We start from the raw sequence: 19,595 nt of genomic DNA, 5'->3' as shown, positions 1-19,595 counted from the left end.
CAACTGTAATTCTCCAGAATGCTCCAGACAACCAATCTTCGACAAGTCTTGCTTCACCTGATACAGCCCTCGTACTCGCTGTGCCTCCCAGCGTCTATTGCCCAGCGATGCATAACTGATGAAAGTTCCACTGTCTACCGAAACTCACAACACAAGTCGTTTTATAGTTTTAAAATTTCCTTGCCGTTCACCGTCTGCTGAAAGGAGTCGTATTGGATTCCGTTCAGACTGAGAACATGAGTCGTTTAAAGACCAGAGCTGTTGCGGCAACTTTTGCTAGATGACAACGTATTAAGACTTTTCTATTTGTTCTCAAAGTTAATAAACGTATTTGAGCTTGAACATGACACATGACACATGAACAAGGCAATAAACTAGAAACAACATCTTTTATTTTATTTTTATTTTTAACGGAATGAATGGTAGGAGTACATTTTCCATTTTGATTGATATACAAGAGCATATCATAAAAAGCTTGTAACAAATTGATATTAAATAAATTGATAAGTTTGTTTTGCACCAACAATGCTCCTGCAACACGAGTTGCACAGTTTAACCATGCAAATTGCATATCACACGTTATTATCATTTTTTAGTTGAACACCTTTTCAAGTAAACTTTCTTTTTAAGTATTTGTTAAAAATTCAAATGTGCTTATTATTTCCTATCGACAAACACGCTTTTAAAAACAAAATCATTTCCAAGCAGTCCTAATATTATTGCCTTCACTGTACTATTTGCCATCTGCTCGAGGGGTATGACACTGAACCTGCTCGATGGGTCATTCCTACCCCCCGTGCACACCACTGACAGCGATGGTAAATGTCAACAGTGCAAGAGGAGAAAAATAGTTTGGAAAATCGCATCGCATCGGGCAGAGAGTAATTAGAAACTGAATAGAGTTTTAGTTGCAATTTTCGTTACCACTCTTATCGAGCGTGTGTGTGTGTGAGCGTGTGCTGCATCGTATCAGCGTGCTGCGTGCATCTCGAATGTGCAACAAAAGAAGGAACAAAACTGAAGCGCGCCCATCACCAGGACACCACTTTCGTGTGCAAAGTTGTGATGTTCCCGTTTTTTTTTTTTGCTTGTTGTGTTGACCCTTTCGCGCTGAAGTAAAGCGCAACATCGAAGCGTGCAAAGCAGGGGTGGCGGGGGTGGTGATTGTGTTTATCACATCGGAGTGGCAACAGTAAGTGATGTTTTTGTTGTTTTTTGCATCGAATAAGAAGTTTAATTCACCCAAAGCCAAAGCCTTCGCCTAAGAGCATCATCGGTTTTCAAATGGTGCAGCTTGTTGTCAAGATTGATTGCGTTACGCTTCCCCCACCGCCTGAACGCATATTAGAGGGAAAAGAAAAAGAGAGAACGAACGCGCACGAAACGAGCGAAGAAGAAAGTGAGCGAGAAAGAGAGAAAGAGCGCGTAAGCAAACGCGCGATTGTTGTGTGTGCGTACGTGCGTGTGTTTGCAGTGCACAGCGCAATGTTTATATCGTCATCTCGCTCTGACCGCGCTCCAGCGGTACGCATGCTAGAGCGAGCCAAACAGGTACAGAACGCGTACAGAGTGGCAAATAGTAATAAGCCTAGGAGAGTTAGAAAATTATTAGGCCACACAAACACACAACACGGCGAACAAGCGGAGCGCCAACACAGCGGCCAACAGTGCGTGTGTGTGTGTGTATGTGTCGAAAATTGGTGGTCAAATTAAATTGGACGTTGTGTTTTTTTTTTCGTTTTGGGTGCAGGCAGTGGCCAGTGGCCAACAAACGTGGCAGCTAGTGCCTGCCGAACGGGAAAAGGTGCGAAGGTACGGGCGCGCGCGTTTCCGTGTGTGTCTTCTAACCTATGCCACCGAAACACACACACACATACATACACATTAGCAACGCACCCATTAGCACCCGTTGTGCGTTGTGCGATAAGCTCTGATAAGTGTGTGCCCAGAGGTGACAAGATGTGCATACACACCAACACGGGTGTGTGCTGGAACGGCATAAACGTACGTGCATAGAGCTGTTAACCCTGGTGTGTGTTCGGTGACAATAAACCTGTGTGGGCTGGTGGAAAACGCTTTTCCAACCAAACGAAAGTGTGTGTGTGTGTGGTGGCAGGCGGCAAATGTGAGCCGGGGGGGGGGGGGGGGGAATTTTCTTGTTTACAATTTATGACATTAGTTTGGGGGAAAAGCGAGAAAATCCCTGTGCAAGCGCGACAGCCAACCCGGAGAGAAAGTGAGCGAGTGCGCACGTAGCGACGCGTGCGAACGAGACAACAATTGTAGCGACATTGCGCGCGGGTACACTTTTCCCCTTGTAACGGTGTGCGGGCCCGAGAAAGACAGAGAGAGAGTGCGAGAGAGCGAGAAAGAGAGTGGTATGTGTGGCTGTTAAAAATCTTGCCGCGTTGCACTGCGAGAGCGTGTACATTGAGCACGGAAAAGAGACAGAGAGCGTGTGTGTGTGTGTGGGTGAGGGGGAGAAGAAAGTGTGGCACAGGGGAGGAAGAGTGTGACCGCATCACTACCAACAAATATTTTTGTCTATAAACAGACAGGCACATCCTCGCCGCGAGTGTGTTGTTTTTTTTTTGGTGTGTGGATGGATTTTCGTTTCTAATTTTTCTTTCCCTTAAACTCTTTTTTTTCTTCTTCCCTTTCTCTTACCTATAGGGTGCAAGTTTTCCCCGCACGAAGGAGTGTGTGTGTTGATTGGGGGAAGAAGAATTTTCTGCAAACAAGTGAAAGTTCCCGTTTCCATCTCGCTTTCTCGCAGCCCGGAAGCTGTTGATTCTGGTCGAAGGACGTGCCGGAATTCTGGTTCATTTTCTTCCCGGAAACACTGTTGCTGCCACGGAAAGGAAGGAGGAAGCTTCCACACACCATGTACCGCTGGGGAAGCTGGTGGTGCGAAGGAAATGCGTAGCAACCAAGATGCAGGACAGATAGTTTTGTTTTTTTGTTGCAATGGCTACTTAAGACAAGTCAAGACAGCGAACCCAGTAACCCCCTCGCTGGCAGGGGCACAAAGGCTCCTCCTGCAAAAGAAAAACACAACCAGCACGGAATGCTTCTCAAGTAAGGGGTCCGTTCGTGGAAGGTGAAAAACGCTTCATAGAAAAAGGACACAACCGTACAGCGGCAGAAGTTGTTACCTTGTTCAACGTGCAGCATTGATTTTTCCGTTACTGTTTTTTTGTTTTGTTTTGTTTTAGGTGATTTCCGTACGAAATTTGCTTCCCCGGTCTGCAAACCGAAGACGTACGTACTAAAAAAACAGTGCCAAAAAACCCCCGTACAGGAAAATGTAGTCGTGTCCCTTCTTTTGCATTTGTGCATGCCTACTTTGTGAAAGAAAACAAAAAAGAGCGGGCGAACGAACGGGTGGCCGGGTAGTAAGACGAGTGCAATTGCAAAAGTGCAATAACCCAACGGTGGTGCTGCTGCTGCACTGCATACTGAATACACAGGCACTGGTTGGTTATGCATTTTACGAGCCGGAAAGGAAGTAGAATTGAAGTGAATCACAAAGATGTAATGCTGGAGGCAGCGGTAGCGAAGACGGTGATGATTTGCTGGTGAAGTGTGTGCATGGTGAGCCTTTGTTTGGGTGTTAGTTTCTGTGGACGGAAGTTTCGGTTAGTTTTATTTTTAAGAAAAAAGGATTTTAAAGTGTTTGAAGGAAAAAGGGGAGTAAGAATGGATTTGTTGTGTAAGGAGTAGTTAATACGTAAGGAGTACGCAACGAACGCAGAGACACAGGTGTGCGTGAGAGCCTAGTGAACCAAGAGCCCAAGAGCCCAGGCTTGCTGCGATTTAGTCCGTGCTGTGCATTGTACATTGGAACGAGCTACGCCATGGAAACGCTGGCAGAAACGAGCCTTCCGTCGGGGCTGCGGCGCACGGAACCGTCCTCGCTGATACCGACCTCGCCCGAGGGTGAACAGTCGCCCCAGAACAGCGGTTCGATGCTGGCCAACATCATCGGCACCAGCCCGGGCGGTAGTAGCGGTCCGCACCACCACCACCATCTGCTCGAAGATCACTCCCAGTCGTCCCAGGAGGATGGCAGCGGCAGTGTGCTCAGTCCCGGGCCGCATGCCGAACCGGAAGAGACGATCGAGAATATCGAAAAGGAGCTGAGCGAATCGTGCGCCGATACCGACTCACAGCCGGCGCTAGAAGCGGGCCACGGGAAGCGCAGTGGCGGGCAGGGCGCTGCCTCCACGTCGGCGGCGGTGGCGGTGGCAGCGGCAGCTGGTGGGAAGGAACAGTCGACCGGTCAGACGCCGTCCGTGTCGAACGGTGCCAGCTTACCGAGGGTGGCCCCGAGTGGTGGCAAGCCGAAGGCGATGCGTGACTTCGACCGGAAGATGAACAAATCGCGGGGGCGACCGAAACGCAAAGCAATGGTGGCCATGTATCAAAGTCAGGTGAGTGATGTTTTACACAATATGTGAATTTAAATTTAGTAATAGGAATCTTTTGCTGGTTGGATAATCCTTTATCAATCTCTAATGGGTTTGGCTATCTGATATGACCAGCTCAGTCATGCATGTCAGAATATGAGGAACTTGATCTATAGAAGCATTTAATTGAATTAATAATCTGTATGGTTTACCATATGGTATTAGGGGTGGGGTATTATCTACGACTGATAATCAGCATCAGCGATCATTCTGTTTGAAGCAATCGTTTTGGACCTGCTACTGATATCATTCTGGTCTTAGAATTCGGTCTCTGATTCTGAGAATACACCGCTTCGGAAATAGATCCTGTACCCATCCCAATGCTCCAAAGGAAAATATGCCTAGCTCACATAGGTCCTAGGAACATATCTTGACCTCAGATCCCCGATCCACATGAAGATCCTCGAGGCCTTTCAATTGGTCCTGAACTCATATTGGTCTTGGAATTAATCCTGAACAACACCAATATCTGAAATCACTGATGAACTTACCCCAAAACTCGCATTTCTCCTAGATTTGATTATAACCCATATAAGTTGTGAAACTGATCCTAAATCCATAAAGATCTTGAAACTGATTCTGAACTCAAACCGGTCCTGGTAGTATTCCTTTAAAGATTCTGTAACATATCCATTTATGATTTTATGTTGATCCTGGAACTGACCCTGAACTCATACCAGTCTTGAAACTGATCCTGAACCGATTTGAACCCTGGAACTTTTACAGAATACCAGTCCTTGAACTGATTCCAACCCCATACAGGTCTCTGAAGTGATCCTGAGAATTGAATAAACACTCTTGGAGTCTTGGAGGTCCAACCAGGTCTTGGAACGTATCCTAACCTCATACTGATCCTCGAACTACTCGCGTACTCTTTTAGGCCTTTGCTATGGTCCTGAACCCATACCAGGACTGATCCTGAAACAATATCGATCTTGGAAGTCATCCTTTCAAGAACTATATTTTAACCTGTCTCAGTCAAGGGACGTATAGCATGCCTGTTACGCTTCAGGAAACTAATTAACTAATTAATTAGAAACTAACTAAGAGATCATTTTATCTTCTCGTAATTGATATTACTCTGAAGAAACTAAAATAATCATTGATGTCCTTGATGAACTGTATCTTCAATTCAAAGACTTGCTGCATAAGATCTTATCCAGTTTCTACTGTTATTGAATAACTGTACTATAGTATACTGAGATATCCCATTCTTACATAGCTGAAGAAAATCCCGGCTAATTGCTTGTACTATTCTTTATTGCTATTGGGCTTCCAGCATGTGTTCATAAATATTCCCCTCCATTACCATTCCGCGTTCGCACACTCGAGCGACTCGTCCGGCGAGCAAGCCTTCTGAGCATCGTCCCACCGATGGCCTGCCGGGCAGCTCAGCAGCTCCACGCATCCCCACTGGCAACCGAAGTACTTGCCGCACTCGTGCGGATGGGCCCAATAGGCAGGCTCCTGCCGACCGGTAACAGCCGGACAGTTGGGATGAATCTTCGCCACCACTGGGTGGTCCACAGCCGGCGCTTCACTAGCGCCTCCCGATCCTTCCGCACCCTCGGAACAGCCCACTCGTTCCGGATAATCACACACGCTGAGCGCCGTGTTGAAATGCAATCCAGCGGGACATGTGATCTCAAAAGCAGTGCCGTGATCACACTGATAGTACTTCGTACAGTCCGTTCGATGGCGGAACATGATCGGGTGGGGCCCATTTCGGGTGGGACATTGTGGATGACGGTGCACAACACTGGTTGCACTCTGGCAGACGGCACAGGACGGCGAACCACCATGACCACCGTTAGCTCCACCTGTCACGTGTTCGTTCAGCACCGGTCCATTGCAGTCCACCTTGTCCGGGTAGTCGCACACGCTAAGCCGCGTGTTGAAGTGCAATCCGGCCGGGCACTGGATGAGATAGGCCGTACCATGATCGCACTGGTAGAACTGGGAACAGTCCTTCTCGTTGCGGAACATCACCGGATAGTACCCGTTTGTGCGGGGACAGTTGCCATGCCGTCGGATAACTTGCTTCGCCTGCTGGCAAATGTTGCACGTGGTTTGGTTGCGTTGTCCGGCACCGCTCGCACGCACAAAATCGTACTCTAGTTGGTGTGAAGTGCTTCCTTCATGGCTTGAGGTCCTGTTGCGTTGTCCAGCACCGCTCGCACGCACGAACTCGTGCTCTAGTTGGTGTGAAGTGCTTCCTTCATGACTTGAGGTCCTGTTGCGTTGTCCAGCACCGCTTGCACGCACGAAATCGTGCTCTAGCTGGTGCGAACTGCTGTGATGGGAGCTTTCTTCATGGCCTGATGTCCTATTCCGTTGTCCAGCACCGCTTGCACGCACGAAATCGTGCTCCAGCTGGTGCGTATGGCTTCCTTCATGACTTGAAGTCCTGTTGCGTTGTCCGGCACCGCTTGCACGCACAAAATCGTGCTCCTGCTGGTGCGAACTGCTGTGATGGGAGCTTTCTTCATGACCTGATGTCCTGTTCCGTTGTCCAGCACCACTCGCACGCACGACCTCGTGCTCTAGTTGGTGTGAAGTGCTTCCTTCATGATTTGAAGTCCTGTTCCGCTGTCCTGCACCACTCGCACGCACAAAATCGTACTCCAACTGGTGCGAACTGCTGTGATGGGAGCTTTCTTCATGGCTTGAAGTCCTGTTCCGCTGTCCAGCACCACTCGCACGCACAAAATCGTACTCCAACTGATGCGTATTGCTCGGATCAGAACTTACCGTGGGGCAACGTACCTTCGCAATATGCTCGCAAGCGTTCTGTTCTTCGTTGAACCCATATCCTTCAGCGCACAGGAACTCGTACGCAGTGCCCCGGTTACACTGGTAGAACTTCGCACAGTCGTGCTGATCGCGGAAGTACTTGTGCGGCCCAGTCTGCGCACAATGCGCGTGAGCGTGAAGCTTGTTCCCAGTAGGGAAGCCGCACCTCAGGCACGACTCCTGGGCATTCGCGCTGAACGTCAGAGACGCCAACGCTAGCAGAATTAGTATAGGCCAACCTTTATGAGAAGGTGGAAGAAAATGTTTAAACCTTCTAGAGAGATGTTCTGTTGGAAGACACTAAACTACATACCTGACATCTTGATCTCGTTTTTGAGGAGTGCACACCACAGCGACTGTTTTGGAGGTAAGTGTTGAACTCCAGAACCTGTCCGTCAGTATTTATAAGCGCCCTCCAATACCCGGGCTATCACCGGGCAAGGTGACCGCCTGGCTGGCTGAAGAGTTTGCCTTGCCCGTGTCGTAACAAACACACTCGCGCTGCTTGTGCAATTCTGTTGCACATGCAATCGGATGCCTTTGATCGCCTAATCCCATTCAACGCGTGGACCGCGCCGCGAGATGAAGTGGCCGTCCACACGTGACGCGCTGTGATATCCTGCTCAAGTGTCTTGCCCAAAAGTGTCTTCCCAAACAGATCAGGCAAACCTTTATATAAAGTGCGCTTCTGTGCTACTGTCGAGAATCATAAATCAAAGTGCCAGTGCTGTGAGTACGTTCGTTCGTTCCGGGTAGTCAACCAGTCGTGATCAGTAAGTTCCTTGGATGTTGAGCAGATAGTGTGGAGCAGAGGTAAATCAGCTTCAACTTCTCTTACAGTGGCAACTGCAATCCCTGTGCTACTACTACTGGTAGTTCTCGGTGCCATCCCATCGCTAACAGCCTGCGAGCATGGATCTCGTGCCGCCCTAGCATCTAACTGGCTTTCGATAATGCCTAACCACTGGATGTGCGCCATCCCGAAGACATCCACACTCTTCCCGCACTACAGCGATTGTACTCGCTACTACGAGTGTGTCTGCAACGATGCGTACGAGTACGAATGTCCGGACGGGTTACGGTTCAACCCTCGCAAACTGCGCTGCGAAGAATCGCCTCTGTGCCCGGAAGCTGGCGTTGGAGTGGACCCTGAACAAGGTCCACCAGAGCCGCAAACGGACTGCGAGGAGGCATCGCGTGTCGCCGTAGCTTCCGATTGGCTTTCGATAATGCCCAATCACTGGATGTGTGAGATTCCGAAGACATCCACACTCTTCCCGCACTACAGCGATTGTACCCGCTACTACAAGTGTGTCTGCAACACTGCGTACGAGTACGAATGTCCGGAAGGGTTAGGCTTTAATCAGCGCACGCTACGCTGCGAAAAGTCCTCTCACTGCGCTGGCGCTGAAGAGGAAGAAGCGAACCACTCACCCGGCGTGCCGGACCATGGTGCACTGGACCCGCGCTGTCCATCGCGCGAATCGGTAAAGACGTGGACGGACGAGCAGAACTGCTCCAAGTACTATCAGTGCGCCGGTGGGCAGGTGTTGGACATGCACTGTCCCGAATCGCTGGTGTACGATAGTGCGGCGAAACGGTGCACCTTGCCGAACCCGGACAAGTGCTGTGCACCGGTACCGGCGGCACCGGTACTGGAGAGGGAGGAAGTGCCGGTACCGGTGGAACCGACACTGGAAGAGCAGGAAGAGGTGGCGCAACAGGAGGAGGAACAAGCGGAGGAACATGCGGAGGAACAAGAGCAGGAGCACGAGGAAGAGGAGCAGTCCGAAGGGTTCTGGGGTCGGCTGCAGTCTTGGTTCGGTTAAGACGCGAAGAAGGCGCAATGATCACCGACTGTTGAACTGTATATGAACCGTTAATAAAGTGGAATAATTTATTTAAAGCAAGAAGAAGTAGGTGACTTGTGTCGAAGTTCAGCAAACATATAAATGGGAAGAGAATCAATCAAACAACGCAGTAAAGACCACACATTCGACACGATTTGTGTGTTACCCAGAACCGGCTTATCTGCGTTACAATGTAGCAGCCTCTTGAGCTGACACTTAATAGTGATAGAACCAAACCGCAAACCTCTGGTAAAACCATAAGCACGAACGTGTGTGTTGGTACGGTGGTCGTGTGCGCTGTGCGTGATCAGCATTGCTCCCTCTCTCTGCGTTTATTACGCGATTGTTTACGTATTATTTTTATCCTTTAATTGCCATGGGCTATCTTGGATTCTTTCAAAGTCGCTATAAAAATAAACAAGCGCTCTACAACATCATGATGGCAAGTTTTTATGGTCTAAGAGGCTTTGCACATTGTGAATGATGGTACTGAACTGGAATCAATTAATTTTAAAGTGATTTTTGTTCGGCCGGGTTCATTCGGTTTGATTGGGGGGATTGCAGTAACGCATTTCCCTAGTACGAGTGAACTCCGACAAGACAAGGCTCCCAAATGCAACACTAATGCTGTCATGTGGAACTCCCACCGATCCCATACCAATCCTAGATCTGATTCCAAATCCTTATCGCTTCTATAATTAATCATGAACCCATACCGATCTTCGCGCTGATTCTAAAACATGTCCCGATCTCAAATCGGAAACAGGCCCAGAATACATATAGGTCAAAGAACTTATATCGAATCCATGTTGGTTCTGGAGCGGTATCCCAAGTCCATAACGATCCTGGAACTGATCCCGCATCCATACCGGTAATGGGATTGATCCCTAAGGAATAGCGACGCGGAACTAATCCTGATCATGATCTGTCATGATCAGAGACTGAAGTCATCCCGAACCCATACCGGTTCTGAAACTGATCGCGAACCCATAGCTATCTTCGCACTGGTCCTGAATGCCCATTAAAGACATGAGAAAAATCTCACTCATTTCAGCAATCAGACTAAATCAGAGTGCAACGGATATGTTTATATGGATTTGCATATTTAATATACTCTCTTTAAGATTCATGTAAGCAATGCATGTCACAAATCCGCTGTATTACTATTCCTTTGCGATTCAACTGTTTCTTTTGGCTAGTCAAATCTGTTTGAGGGCTTATCCATAAATTACGTAATAAGAGATGAATTGAAGCAACTCCTCTCTATCCATCTTTCGATAAACAAAACTACTGATATCCTTGTTTTACTTGTGGATTTCGGAACTATTTAACATAAAAAGTGTAGTTTTTGGAGCTCCATGTTTTGTTTGGTGTAATAAAATTTTGATAAAAATACAGTAATTTAATTACTGGTTGGGCTCTCTCGTTTTATATTTTATAGAAATTATTATATTCACCAAAAAAAAAAACTATAGAAAATAATTACTATGTTTTGCTTATTTGTATTCTTATATTTCTTATTGCGGGTCATTTGCGTCACTTCCTCTGCCATAAAATGCCCCACTTTCTAGTATGTTTCGTCATTAAGCTGTAATTAAACACTACTCGTTAGACACTTCACCTGCACACAACACTCATGGCTTGGGATATGGCCAAGCTTTGGCCGATGGTGTTTGTGACGTCATCGATGGCCACATGTTCGGTGCTGGCGGGATGTCCGGACAACCGCACTGTGAGCTGGAGTAGCTATCGCAGCGCTTCTGCTGATCGTTCCAGTACAGCCCGTCGGGACATTTGAACTCCTTGACGCAGCCTTCGAGGCAACCGTAGTACCGGGAACAGTCGGTACCGTGCGCCCAGTAGTTCGGCAGCGTCGCCCCGGGCGGTGGACAGTGCGGATCGGTGGGATGCGGTGTTGAGGGGGGTTCGTTAGTTGTTGGAGGGTACGCTGTAGTGTAATCCGTTGTTGTTGTGGTTGTTGGATCCGTCCATACTGTTGTCGTTGTTGTAGTTGGTGGTGGTGGTGGTAGGTCGCTCCATGTTGTTGTGGTTGTTGGAGCATGCGTTGTTGTTGTGGCTGTTGGATCTATCCATACTGTTGTCGTTGTTGTAGGTGGTGGTGGTGGTAGGTCGCTCCATGTTGTTGTGGTTGTTGGAGCATGCGTTGTTGTTGTGGCTGTTGGATCTATCCATACTGTTGTCGTTGTTGTAGGTGGTGGTGGTGGTTGGTCGCTCCATGTTGTTGTGGTTGTTGGAGCAGACCATGTTGTTGGATCAGTCCATATTGGTGTAGTTGTTGTGATTGTTGGATCAGTCCATTGTGATGGTGTTGTTGGAGCACTCGTTGTAGTTGTTGTTGGAAATGTTGTTGTAGTAGTAGCCTCCGTTGTTGTGGTGGTAATCCAATCAGTGGTTGTAGTGGTTGTCGGCCTTAATGTTGTAGTTGTCGGCCTTAATGTCGTCGTGGTCTGATCACCCGGCGACTGGGACTCACATTTCGCATTGACGGGAAAGTCACACACATCGATGGCGACGTTAAAGTGTAGCCCGGCGGGACACTCATACTCCCATGCGTCCTTCATGTGGCATTCGTAGAACCGGCTGCAGTTCGTCGGATGAATAAAATAGTGCGGCAACGGTCCCTGCATCTCCGGACAGTTCGGATGGTTCGGGATCACTTCGCCCGGTTCCGCCCGGGCACTGACGGCAAGCAGCACCAGCCCCAGTGCAACGTATTTCATTGCCGCTGCTGTGGATGGAGTTTGAAATGAGTGTTTAATACGAGTGTAGTTGTAACTTCACACACTTTTAGCGATCACTAAGCTACACAAATCACAAAACAGAAGCGTTCGGACACGTACCGATCATGCTGGCTATTGTTGGCTGCTTCGAGGTAGTCACTGTTAACACGACGCTCTCACTGATCCACTCCTTTGCCCAATACTGACGCTCCAGCCGGCTGGGAGAATAGATTTTTATAGGTAATCATCCACCACTCGGGGATGATTAAGGCCGCTGCCGTAAGATAATGTCCATTCCCATATCTCGAGTGGCCTGTACCCTCTCGGCTGGGCTCTAAAGGATGGTAAACAGTTTTCAATTCAATCTACACTTATCGGAGGGGATTCCACCAGCCCGGAACAAAGGACGCGGGATCTTCTGATATGCCACGGGACATGATTTGTTGCAAAAGCGGGGTCAGATGCATCACGAGCAGCAATGATATGGTGCGTGCTGCGTTTAGTCACCATTAGAGCATCTTATCGATCGACTTACTTAATTGAACTGTCAATTGACTTTGACCACTCAACAATCGGGTGGTTAGAAAGTGTAACAGGTTTTCTGTGTGGACAGTGAGTTACAGTTTTATGGCTTAGGATGACGGAGATTTTTTTTCGTTTTCGTTGCTCAAGTACGCTAAAGTGCGACATCGCGCTAATCCGGTTACGATCAAGCATCGTAATCGTGGAATCTATTATAGGTTAAGAATGTGATCATAAATTGGCCTCTCTCTTTATTAGTGATGGGATTGACAAAAATCTAGAGCCGACTCTGCTCCGAAACCGACATTTTTGGAACTGACTGATGAAGCTGAATGCTGCCCAGCATTATTCAGATTCGTTCGGAATTGTCTGGAGCCGAACGGAATCGCCCGGATTCACCAGGAGTCGTTCAAGTCGTTCCGAGTAGTCCGGAGTCTTCCGGAGTCGTCCGGAGTCGTCCGGAGTCATCTGGAGTCGTCCGGAGTCTTCCGAGTCTTCCGAGTCGTCTGGAGTCTCTGGAGTCGTCTGGAGTCTCCGGAGTCGTTTGGAGTCTCCGGAGTCGTTTGGAGTCTCCGGAGTCGTCCGGAGTCTCCGGAGTCGTCTGGAGTCTCCGGAGTCTGCTAGAGTCGTCCGGAGTCGTCCGGAGTCGTCCGGAGTCTCCCGAGTCTTCCAAGTCGTCTGGAGTCTCTGGAGTCGTCTGGGGTCTCCGGAGTCGTCTGGAGTCTCCGGAGGTGTCTGGAGTCTCCGGAGTCGTCTGGAGTCTCCGGAGACGTCTGGAGTCTCCGGAGTCGTCTGGAGTCTCCGGAGTCGTCTGGCGTCTCCGGAGTCGTCTGGAGTCTCCGGAGTCGTCTGGAGTCTCCTGAGTCGTCTGGAGTCTCCTGAGTCGTCTGGAGTCTTCGGAGTCGTCTGGGGTCGTTTGAAGTCGTCCGAAGTCGTTCGAAGTCGCTCTAGAGAGCACATACAGGGTTTCCCACGATTTATTGGTCGGTTCCCAGAATTTTTTGGTTGATGAGGTTGAATGAGAACGAATGTAAAATCTATGGGATACGATGAATAAATCGTGGGACTAGCCCAAAAAATTATAGGAACCGACCAATAAATCGTGGGAAACACTGTAACTACTCTTTGCAACTATTTATGTAATTAACGCATTGAAAACAGTCAATTCTACCGATCCCTAATAAATTATTTGTTTGTTTTTTTCCCAATTCTCCTTCACCAGATAAGTGAAAACAAAATCGGAATTAAGCTGTGTATAAAGAAAGCATCTGATGCGACAGTACAACCAAAGAAACCGATCCGCAAGCGTGCCCGTAAACCCAGGAGCCTTAACGAGGATAGCTCGGACGAGACGTCGCCGGAGAAGCGCAACCGGCGGACCGAGAAGCCGAGGCCGAAGAAAACGAACAACAACACCGAGAAGCGGAGCGCGGAGGAAGCGTACACACCGCCCAAGGATCAGAGCGTCTGGGCGAACGGGCTGCCCGAGTCGGTGCTGTATACGGTAAGCCGAACCGAACAGGGACCGTTTGCACAGCAATTTCTAAACCATACATTGCTCTTTTCAGATTTTCAAAAACGCCGTCCAGGAGGAGGGCTGCCTACCGACGCTGATCCGCCTGTCGGAGGTGTGCACGGCCTGGTACAAGGTGTCGCAGCAGTGCTCCCTGTGGCGCACCGTCGATCTTGGCACGTGGGGCAGGGATCGGTTTAAGACGGAACCGCGGCTAAAGTGGCTGATCGAGAACCGGCTTCAGCATGCGACCGAAGTCGGGCTGGGTAAGCTTTGTTTGCCACGCGCGCAACGTCGTGTAATGCTAGCTATAATATTATTGGATCTGCTTCACTCGTTTGTTTCACAGCAAACTGGAAGGTGACGAACGTGCAGTGCGTGCTGGACAAGCTGCTGGAGGCGGCGCCCGGGCTGACCACCATTTCGCTCGCCGGCTGGAAGGCGCTCTCCACCGACCATCTGATGTTTTTGGTGCAAAACTTTAAAAGCCTCCGCAATCTCGACCTCAGCTCCGTCAATGTAAGTCATGCTGGTCTGAGGTAGTGGCAGCAACTGTGTTTTTAAACCAATTTATTCATTTGTTTGGATAGGCTGAAGTGAACGCCAACAAGACGGCCGTCGGTCAGACGTCCCTGTGCAATGCCATCAAGGAAATGGGCAGCCGGCTTACCCACCTGCATCTGGCCCACAATCGGCTCAGCGGCATACCGCAGATCGTGAAAGCCCTCGCGGTAAGTGTGTCAAGTGTGGGTGAAATCAAAGATGGTGCTTGAAAACACTTTCAAGGGTGCATTCTTACCGGTTGTGTCATCCAATGGATTTTGATTGGTTTGTTTCCGTTTTTTTTCTTCTTGCAATCAAATAGACGCACTGTCCGAATCTGCTACTGCTGGATCTGTCCAACGTCAACACGGTGGCCATGTCGCACGGCATACTGCACATCGAGCAGCTGCAGCACGGCTGCCAGAAGCTGAAGGTGCTCCGGATAACCAACTCGCACATCAACCTCAGCACGGCCTCGCTGCAGGAGCAGGTGCGTGATTGTTTGCTCTAAAGCATTTAGCAACACGCTGTAACCTCTTCTTTTTTCCCCCATTGCAGATGGAATCGCCCGGCTTTCCCGAGCTGGAGGAGCTGTCCGTGGCGTCGCTCGCGGACGAGGCGCGCCTCTTTAACGACGAGTTTCTGCAGCGCATTCTGAAAACCAGTACAAAGCTAACGCTGCTAGACGTGCGCGGTTGCGCGCGCCTAACGCACGACAGCCTGATCCGGCTGCCGACCTGGGACTTGAAGCATCTCTTCCTGTCCGGCTGCTCGATTAACCGCGACATGGGGTAGGCGATCAGGCGTGTGGTCAGGACTTTAGTTCCATCTTTAACGCATTCTTTCTCTCTTTCTCTCTCTAATCGCAAATAACAGTGCCGGGCTGGAGCTGATCGCGTCGAAATGGGCGCACAGCTTGATCGAGTTCGATCTGGCGTGGGCAAGCGCTACCAAACCGCTGGACGATGCGCTGAAAGCACTCGCGGACAAGGGTTCCGAATCGCCATTGAAGTGAGTGTCGGTGTTACATCACCTTTCCCCCCCATTATGTGCCCTTCTTAGACAAGAAGGCTTACAAGAAGGCTTTCCGGTGCACTTGCCCGCAAAACCCTATATATTTCCTTCAGTCGTAAAGTGTTGGTGGATTAAAATGCCCGCTAAATTGGTTTGTTGCTTCATCCCCTCCATACAGGTACCTCAATCTATGTGGATCGTCGGTTTCGCTAGAGGCAGTGAAGGAGGTGCTCGCCAACTGTCCGCACATTAACGCCATCAATCTCGCCTCGTGCCGGGGGCTGCCGCGGGGCGTCAAGCGACTGCTGCAGGGCGCACAGGAGATTGCCGAGCTGCGGGAAAACTTGGGCGTTACGCTTAAGTGTACCCCCGGGGCGCAATCGGCGCTCGCCCCCTCCTCTCCCACAGACACCTAAGCGTCCTTTTTTCCCCTGCTCCTCGTTTGTGCGATCTGTTTACCGGCACCCTGAGCGAATCACCTTTCCGTGCACATAGAATACGTTGTAAAGTAAGTTCGATGGTGTGTGTGATAAGCAGCAGCAGCTCCAGCGTGTGCGCGCGACTCGGATCAAATTATGGTGGCATTATATCAGTGAGTGTGTGTGTGTGGGTGTGTCTCTGGCGGAGACAGCAGTTGCCCGTTTTGCGGTTTTGTGCGGTGGGAGGCAATCGTTTCCCTCCCATTGTTGGCATTTTTGTAACATATTTATATTGCAGGTGGCTATCGAAGCACCATTTGTTTGTAATTAGTTGCGCAGTGCGCATAGCCAGTGGTGGATAGAACGGGGTGGCTTAATATTTTCACTAGTTGTAGTACACTCCGCTTCGCCGCTACCATCGGTGTGCACACACATCCGATGCGTTGAATCGAAGGTGGTGTGTACAGCGTGTACAGTGTAATGCTTCATCAAACCTCTAGCTATCAAAAGACAAACTAAAAAGCGTGTTAAACTTTGCTACCTTTTTTTCTGTACCGTAGTGCTGCACTCGTGTGTGCGCTTCTAGTAAGTTGTAGCAAGTTTGAAGGAATTCGTGCAATGCCCCAGAACTCTTTCGCGGCTTTTCTCCCTCACCCGCTTTACACAAATTTAAGCAGCAACAGGTGTACCTTTATCGTTTTTTTTATACCAGTAGAACCTATACAGAGTGGCAGGCAACACACAAGCTCACAAGCTCACAAGCTATTTGCTATTATGCGCTACAAAATTTACAAACGCTCAAAACGATCTCAAATCTCAACCAGAGACCAGCTGATCTTATCAACTGATCTTATTTACCTGTTGGATGGATTTTACTTTTTCTTTTAAACAAATTTAGGCTTGTTGTATTGTTGTACATCATCTGGTAGGAAAACAAAACTGATTCTAAACAAAAAAGCTAACATAATATGCAACAGGGAAACAGACAAAAAACCAGTGTAGATTTGCAGGGACGAGATAGGAGAATTTGGAAGAGTTTCCGTGCTAGATCGGAATCGTTTTTATGGACGTCCCTCTCTCCCTCTTTCGCTTCTTCCTTTGACAAACAGAAATGCATTTTATACGCGCTCGCAGCTTGTAAATTACGTCCTTTTGCGTGGGTCCCCTTTCGCGATCCTTCACGAAGTGAGAGTGTAGCAATTTTGGGTTGATAATTAGCAGCAAACGGTTTTTTTGCTTTTATTTTTAAAGCTGCGGTATCATTGATCTCCACCATGTGAAGCTTAAATCATTATGGATTTATTTAGCTCTACAAGGAATCTCAACCAAGTATTAGAAACTTTAGAAATTTGGCAATTTAGTGCAATGTTTGGATTTTAGTTAAAACAAAAATTATTTTAAATTCTTTTAACGTCATTTTTGTTGGTTTTTAAAGTACAAAAAGCGTCATTGTGTGAAATGTTTTATCAATATTTTTCAATCAATACTATACTATACTATACAGGGTTTTCCAGGGGTTCTCATAGTTGTGGGACACTTCCTTGACTCTTTCCTACTGGAAGTGAACTTCATATGTTGGAAATTGGACTCTATTGGGATTGCACCATTTTCGGACAGGCTCCTTGGAAATTTCAATTGGATTTGTCCAACAAGGGTGCTATAGAGTCCAATTCCCATTACAAAAAGCTCATTTCGCGCTAGAAAGAGTTCATTAAGTGTCCCACGGCTATGAGAACTCGTGGAAAACCCTGTAATGTATGATGCACCTCAAAATATTGCGTTATTTAGTTACATTTTGTGCGCAAAATTCAATCATTTTGCTTACAATTGTAGCAGAATGTCAGTGTTTTTTTTAACGTATAAATCAGAATTAAACCCCTGGGTGTGATAATGTATTACCTGTAACTCAACTCAACCATTCCTGGCCAACGCGACCCTGTGCTGCTGTACCTCTCACATCATACCCGTGTTGTTTGCTTTTGATTTTTGCTCTCCAACCCGCGTATCTTCTCACACACTTCGTGAAGGATTCGAAATGACCACGAACGCATAGAAAGGGTTTTTGTTTTGTGTTTTTTTTTTTTTAAGTTAATCAATGTTGCAATAATGATTTGTTTTCGGAACCGATTAATTAGTAACAAATAGTGGCCGTCGGCAGCGTCCCAATTTTCTGTTACACCATTCTGTGCGTAAATATCAGTTAACAAACATATTCACGGAAGAGAAAGGGAGATAGACTAAAACAAAAAAAAAGAAACAGTTTCTTTAACATAGAAGTAATGGTAGAAGCATAAGTATAGTAAAACTCTGCTGTATCGAGGCGCCTAGTGTGGTAAGAGCATGAGGTAAGAATGGATAAGTAAGGCATATTCAATTGTTATTACAAAGTGATTGTAGTATTCATCTTGAAGTTAAACAGTGGGCACAAAACGGTCAAGTGATTTTGTGTGTATGTGTGAACGAGAGAGTGATTGTGTGTGTGTGTCTGAGAAAAATATAAAAACAAAATGATAAGAATAGGAAGAAAATCTTTCAAATAATGGTTAAGGATGGGTGGGAGAGTTGAAAGAGGATTTTTTTTCTCACAAAAATGAAGCAAAATTCAGTTATAATCACTTTCCCACAAGTGCTAAGCAACATGAATGAAGATAGCAAAGAGAAGGGAGCGATGAACTGGGGCAGGACAAAAGGCCGCGTGAAGGAACGGGAACTCCTTCCGCCTCAAATTTCCCCTTTTCGTTGCGATACAAAAAATGACAAAAATACGTAGAAAAACAACCAAGAGAGAGAGAGAGAGTGTAGAGAGTGTAGCTAAAGGAAAACAAAAGAAGAAAAACAAATTATTACCCTCATCCCAGTTTTGAATCGTCATCATCATCACCCCCTCCATCCCCACACACCACCCACACACTGTCCGACGCGGGGTCAACGTTTACAAAGAGAAACCAGGTTCGCACACCGCCGTCGTTAACGTTGTAATTTATTTTGTTGGCTGCAGCTAGGCAGCATTATTGTAGCAGTGTAAGGTATTTGAAATAGTAAGTGCTAAAAAGCTAAGCGAAGTGAAAACAGTAAGCAACAAACAAACTAAACAAACAAAACAAAACAAAACAAAAAGGAAACGAACGAAAAGGATCAACAGAGGATTTCTTTGTTAGCAATGTGTGTTTTGCTGTTGAGAGGAGTGAAAAAGAAACAAACCAGCAAAAAGGAAGAGGAAAATGAATGAAAACAGTAAGCAAAGTGTGGTGGAAATACAAAAAACAAGAAACACACACACACATACATGGCACAAGTGCTGAAAGAAGCAATTTAAACACGTTTTAGTTGACAAAATGAAACACACAAACACACACACTGGAGCAAATATTAAAACAAAGGAAGGTAAAAATAGAAGAAGAAAAAAAACTATTTTATAAATCATTTCCCCTTCCGGTAATGGTAATAAGCAAACAAACAAACAAACAAACAAACAAATCCCACTTACAAAGTGTGCGTTCGTGTGTGTGCGTGTGGAAAGTTGTCTAATTAGTAGGAAGAAAGTGCAAAGGCAGCCCAGCAGGGAAGGTAAATTGCGAGAAAATTATTATTATTATTATTACTATTCTTAATAAGATTATTATTATTATTATCGCTATGATAATTATTAGTATAGTTTCGTTTTAGACTTATTGGAAAAAAATATATTATTGAATAAATGTGTTTTATACAAAGTGAAACTACGAATGAAC

At 47.3% G+C, this 19,595-nt stretch overlaps 4 protein-coding genes across 11 annotated transcripts; 2 read left to right on the top strand and 2 right to left on the bottom strand.

Moving 5' to 3' along the window:
- Positions 1-825: 825 nt before the first annotated feature.
- On the top strand, positions 826-19,583 carry LOC1277041 (F-box/LRR-repeat protein 6). 8 transcript variants are annotated; one of them, XM_061652823.1, is made up of 11 exons: positions 826-881; positions 2,674-3,078; positions 3,216-4,433; positions 13,598-13,879; positions 13,944-14,154; positions 14,238-14,407; positions 14,479-14,619; positions 14,754-14,921; positions 14,990-15,222; positions 15,308-15,442; positions 15,624-19,583. In XM_061652823.1, the coding sequence occupies exons 3-11, from the start codon at positions 3,858-3,860 to the stop codon at positions 15,859-15,861; spliced, it is 2,154 nt and encodes a 717-aa protein (XP_061508807.1). In that variant the 5' UTR covers positions 826-881; positions 2,674-3,078; positions 3,216-3,857; the 3' UTR covers positions 15,862-19,583. The 8 variants fall into 8 exon arrangements, with proteins under 8 accessions (XP_061508807.1, XP_061508805.1, XP_061508808.1 ...); XM_061652821.1 differs by having other exon boundaries at positions 827-1,192; XM_061652824.1 differs by having other exon boundaries at positions 827-1,551; positions 2,674-4,433.
- Positions 5,712-7,724, bottom strand: LOC1277042 (uncharacterized). The gene is made up of 2 exons (XM_316470.5): positions 7,576-7,724; positions 5,712-7,501 (listed from the first exon to the last, which is right to left on the bottom strand). The coding sequence occupies exons 1-2, from the start codon at positions 7,580-7,582 to the stop codon at positions 5,775-5,777; spliced, it is 1,734 nt and encodes a 577-aa protein (XP_316470.4). The 5' UTR covers positions 7,583-7,724; the 3' UTR covers positions 5,712-5,774.
- LOC4576208 (protein obstructor-E) lies at positions 7,877-9,178 on the top strand. The gene is made up of 2 exons (XM_001237816.3): positions 7,877-8,035; positions 8,103-9,178. Coding segments are annotated over exons 1-2 (990 nt in total). The 5' UTR covers positions 7,877-8,034; the 3' UTR covers positions 9,092-9,178.
- On the bottom strand, positions 10,595-12,122 carry LOC4576210 (salivary glue protein Sgs-3). The gene is made up of 2 exons (XM_001237815.3): positions 11,974-12,122; positions 10,595-11,861 (listed from the first exon to the last, which is right to left on the bottom strand). Exons 1-2 carry the CDS (start codon positions 11,978-11,980, stop codon positions 10,747-10,749), a joined length of 1,122 nt encoding a protein of 373 aa, XP_001237816.2. The 5' UTR covers positions 11,981-12,122; the 3' UTR covers positions 10,595-10,746.
- Positions 19,584-19,595: the final 12 nt, after the last annotated feature.

The sequence above is a fragment of the Anopheles gambiae genome, chromosome 2 (assembly GCF_943734735.2).
Source record: "Anopheles gambiae chromosome 2, idAnoGambNW_F1_1, whole genome shotgun sequence".
NCBI lineage: Eukaryota > Metazoa > Arthropoda > Insecta > Diptera > Culicidae > Anopheles > Anopheles gambiae.
The sequence above is the reverse complement of the archived record's forward strand: the minus strand, read 5'-3'. Positions and strand labels throughout refer to the sequence as shown.

What these genes read in the sequence shown, in the direction of transcription:
- LOC1277041 (XM_061652823.1), top strand. Translation starts at nt 3,858, where the DNA reads ATGGAAACGCTGGCAGAAACGAGCCTTCCGTCGGGGCTGCGGCGCACG. An exon ending in CGGCCTCGCTGCAGGAGCAG is followed by an intron (nt 14,922 to 14,989) that starts GTGCGTGATTGT and finishes CCCCCATTGCAG; the next exon opens with ATGGAATCGCCCGGCTTTCC. An exon ending in GGTTCCGAATCGCCATTGAA is followed by an intron (nt 15,443 to 15,623) that starts GTGAGTGTCGGT and finishes CCCTCCATACAG; the next exon opens with GTACCTCAATCTATGTGGAT.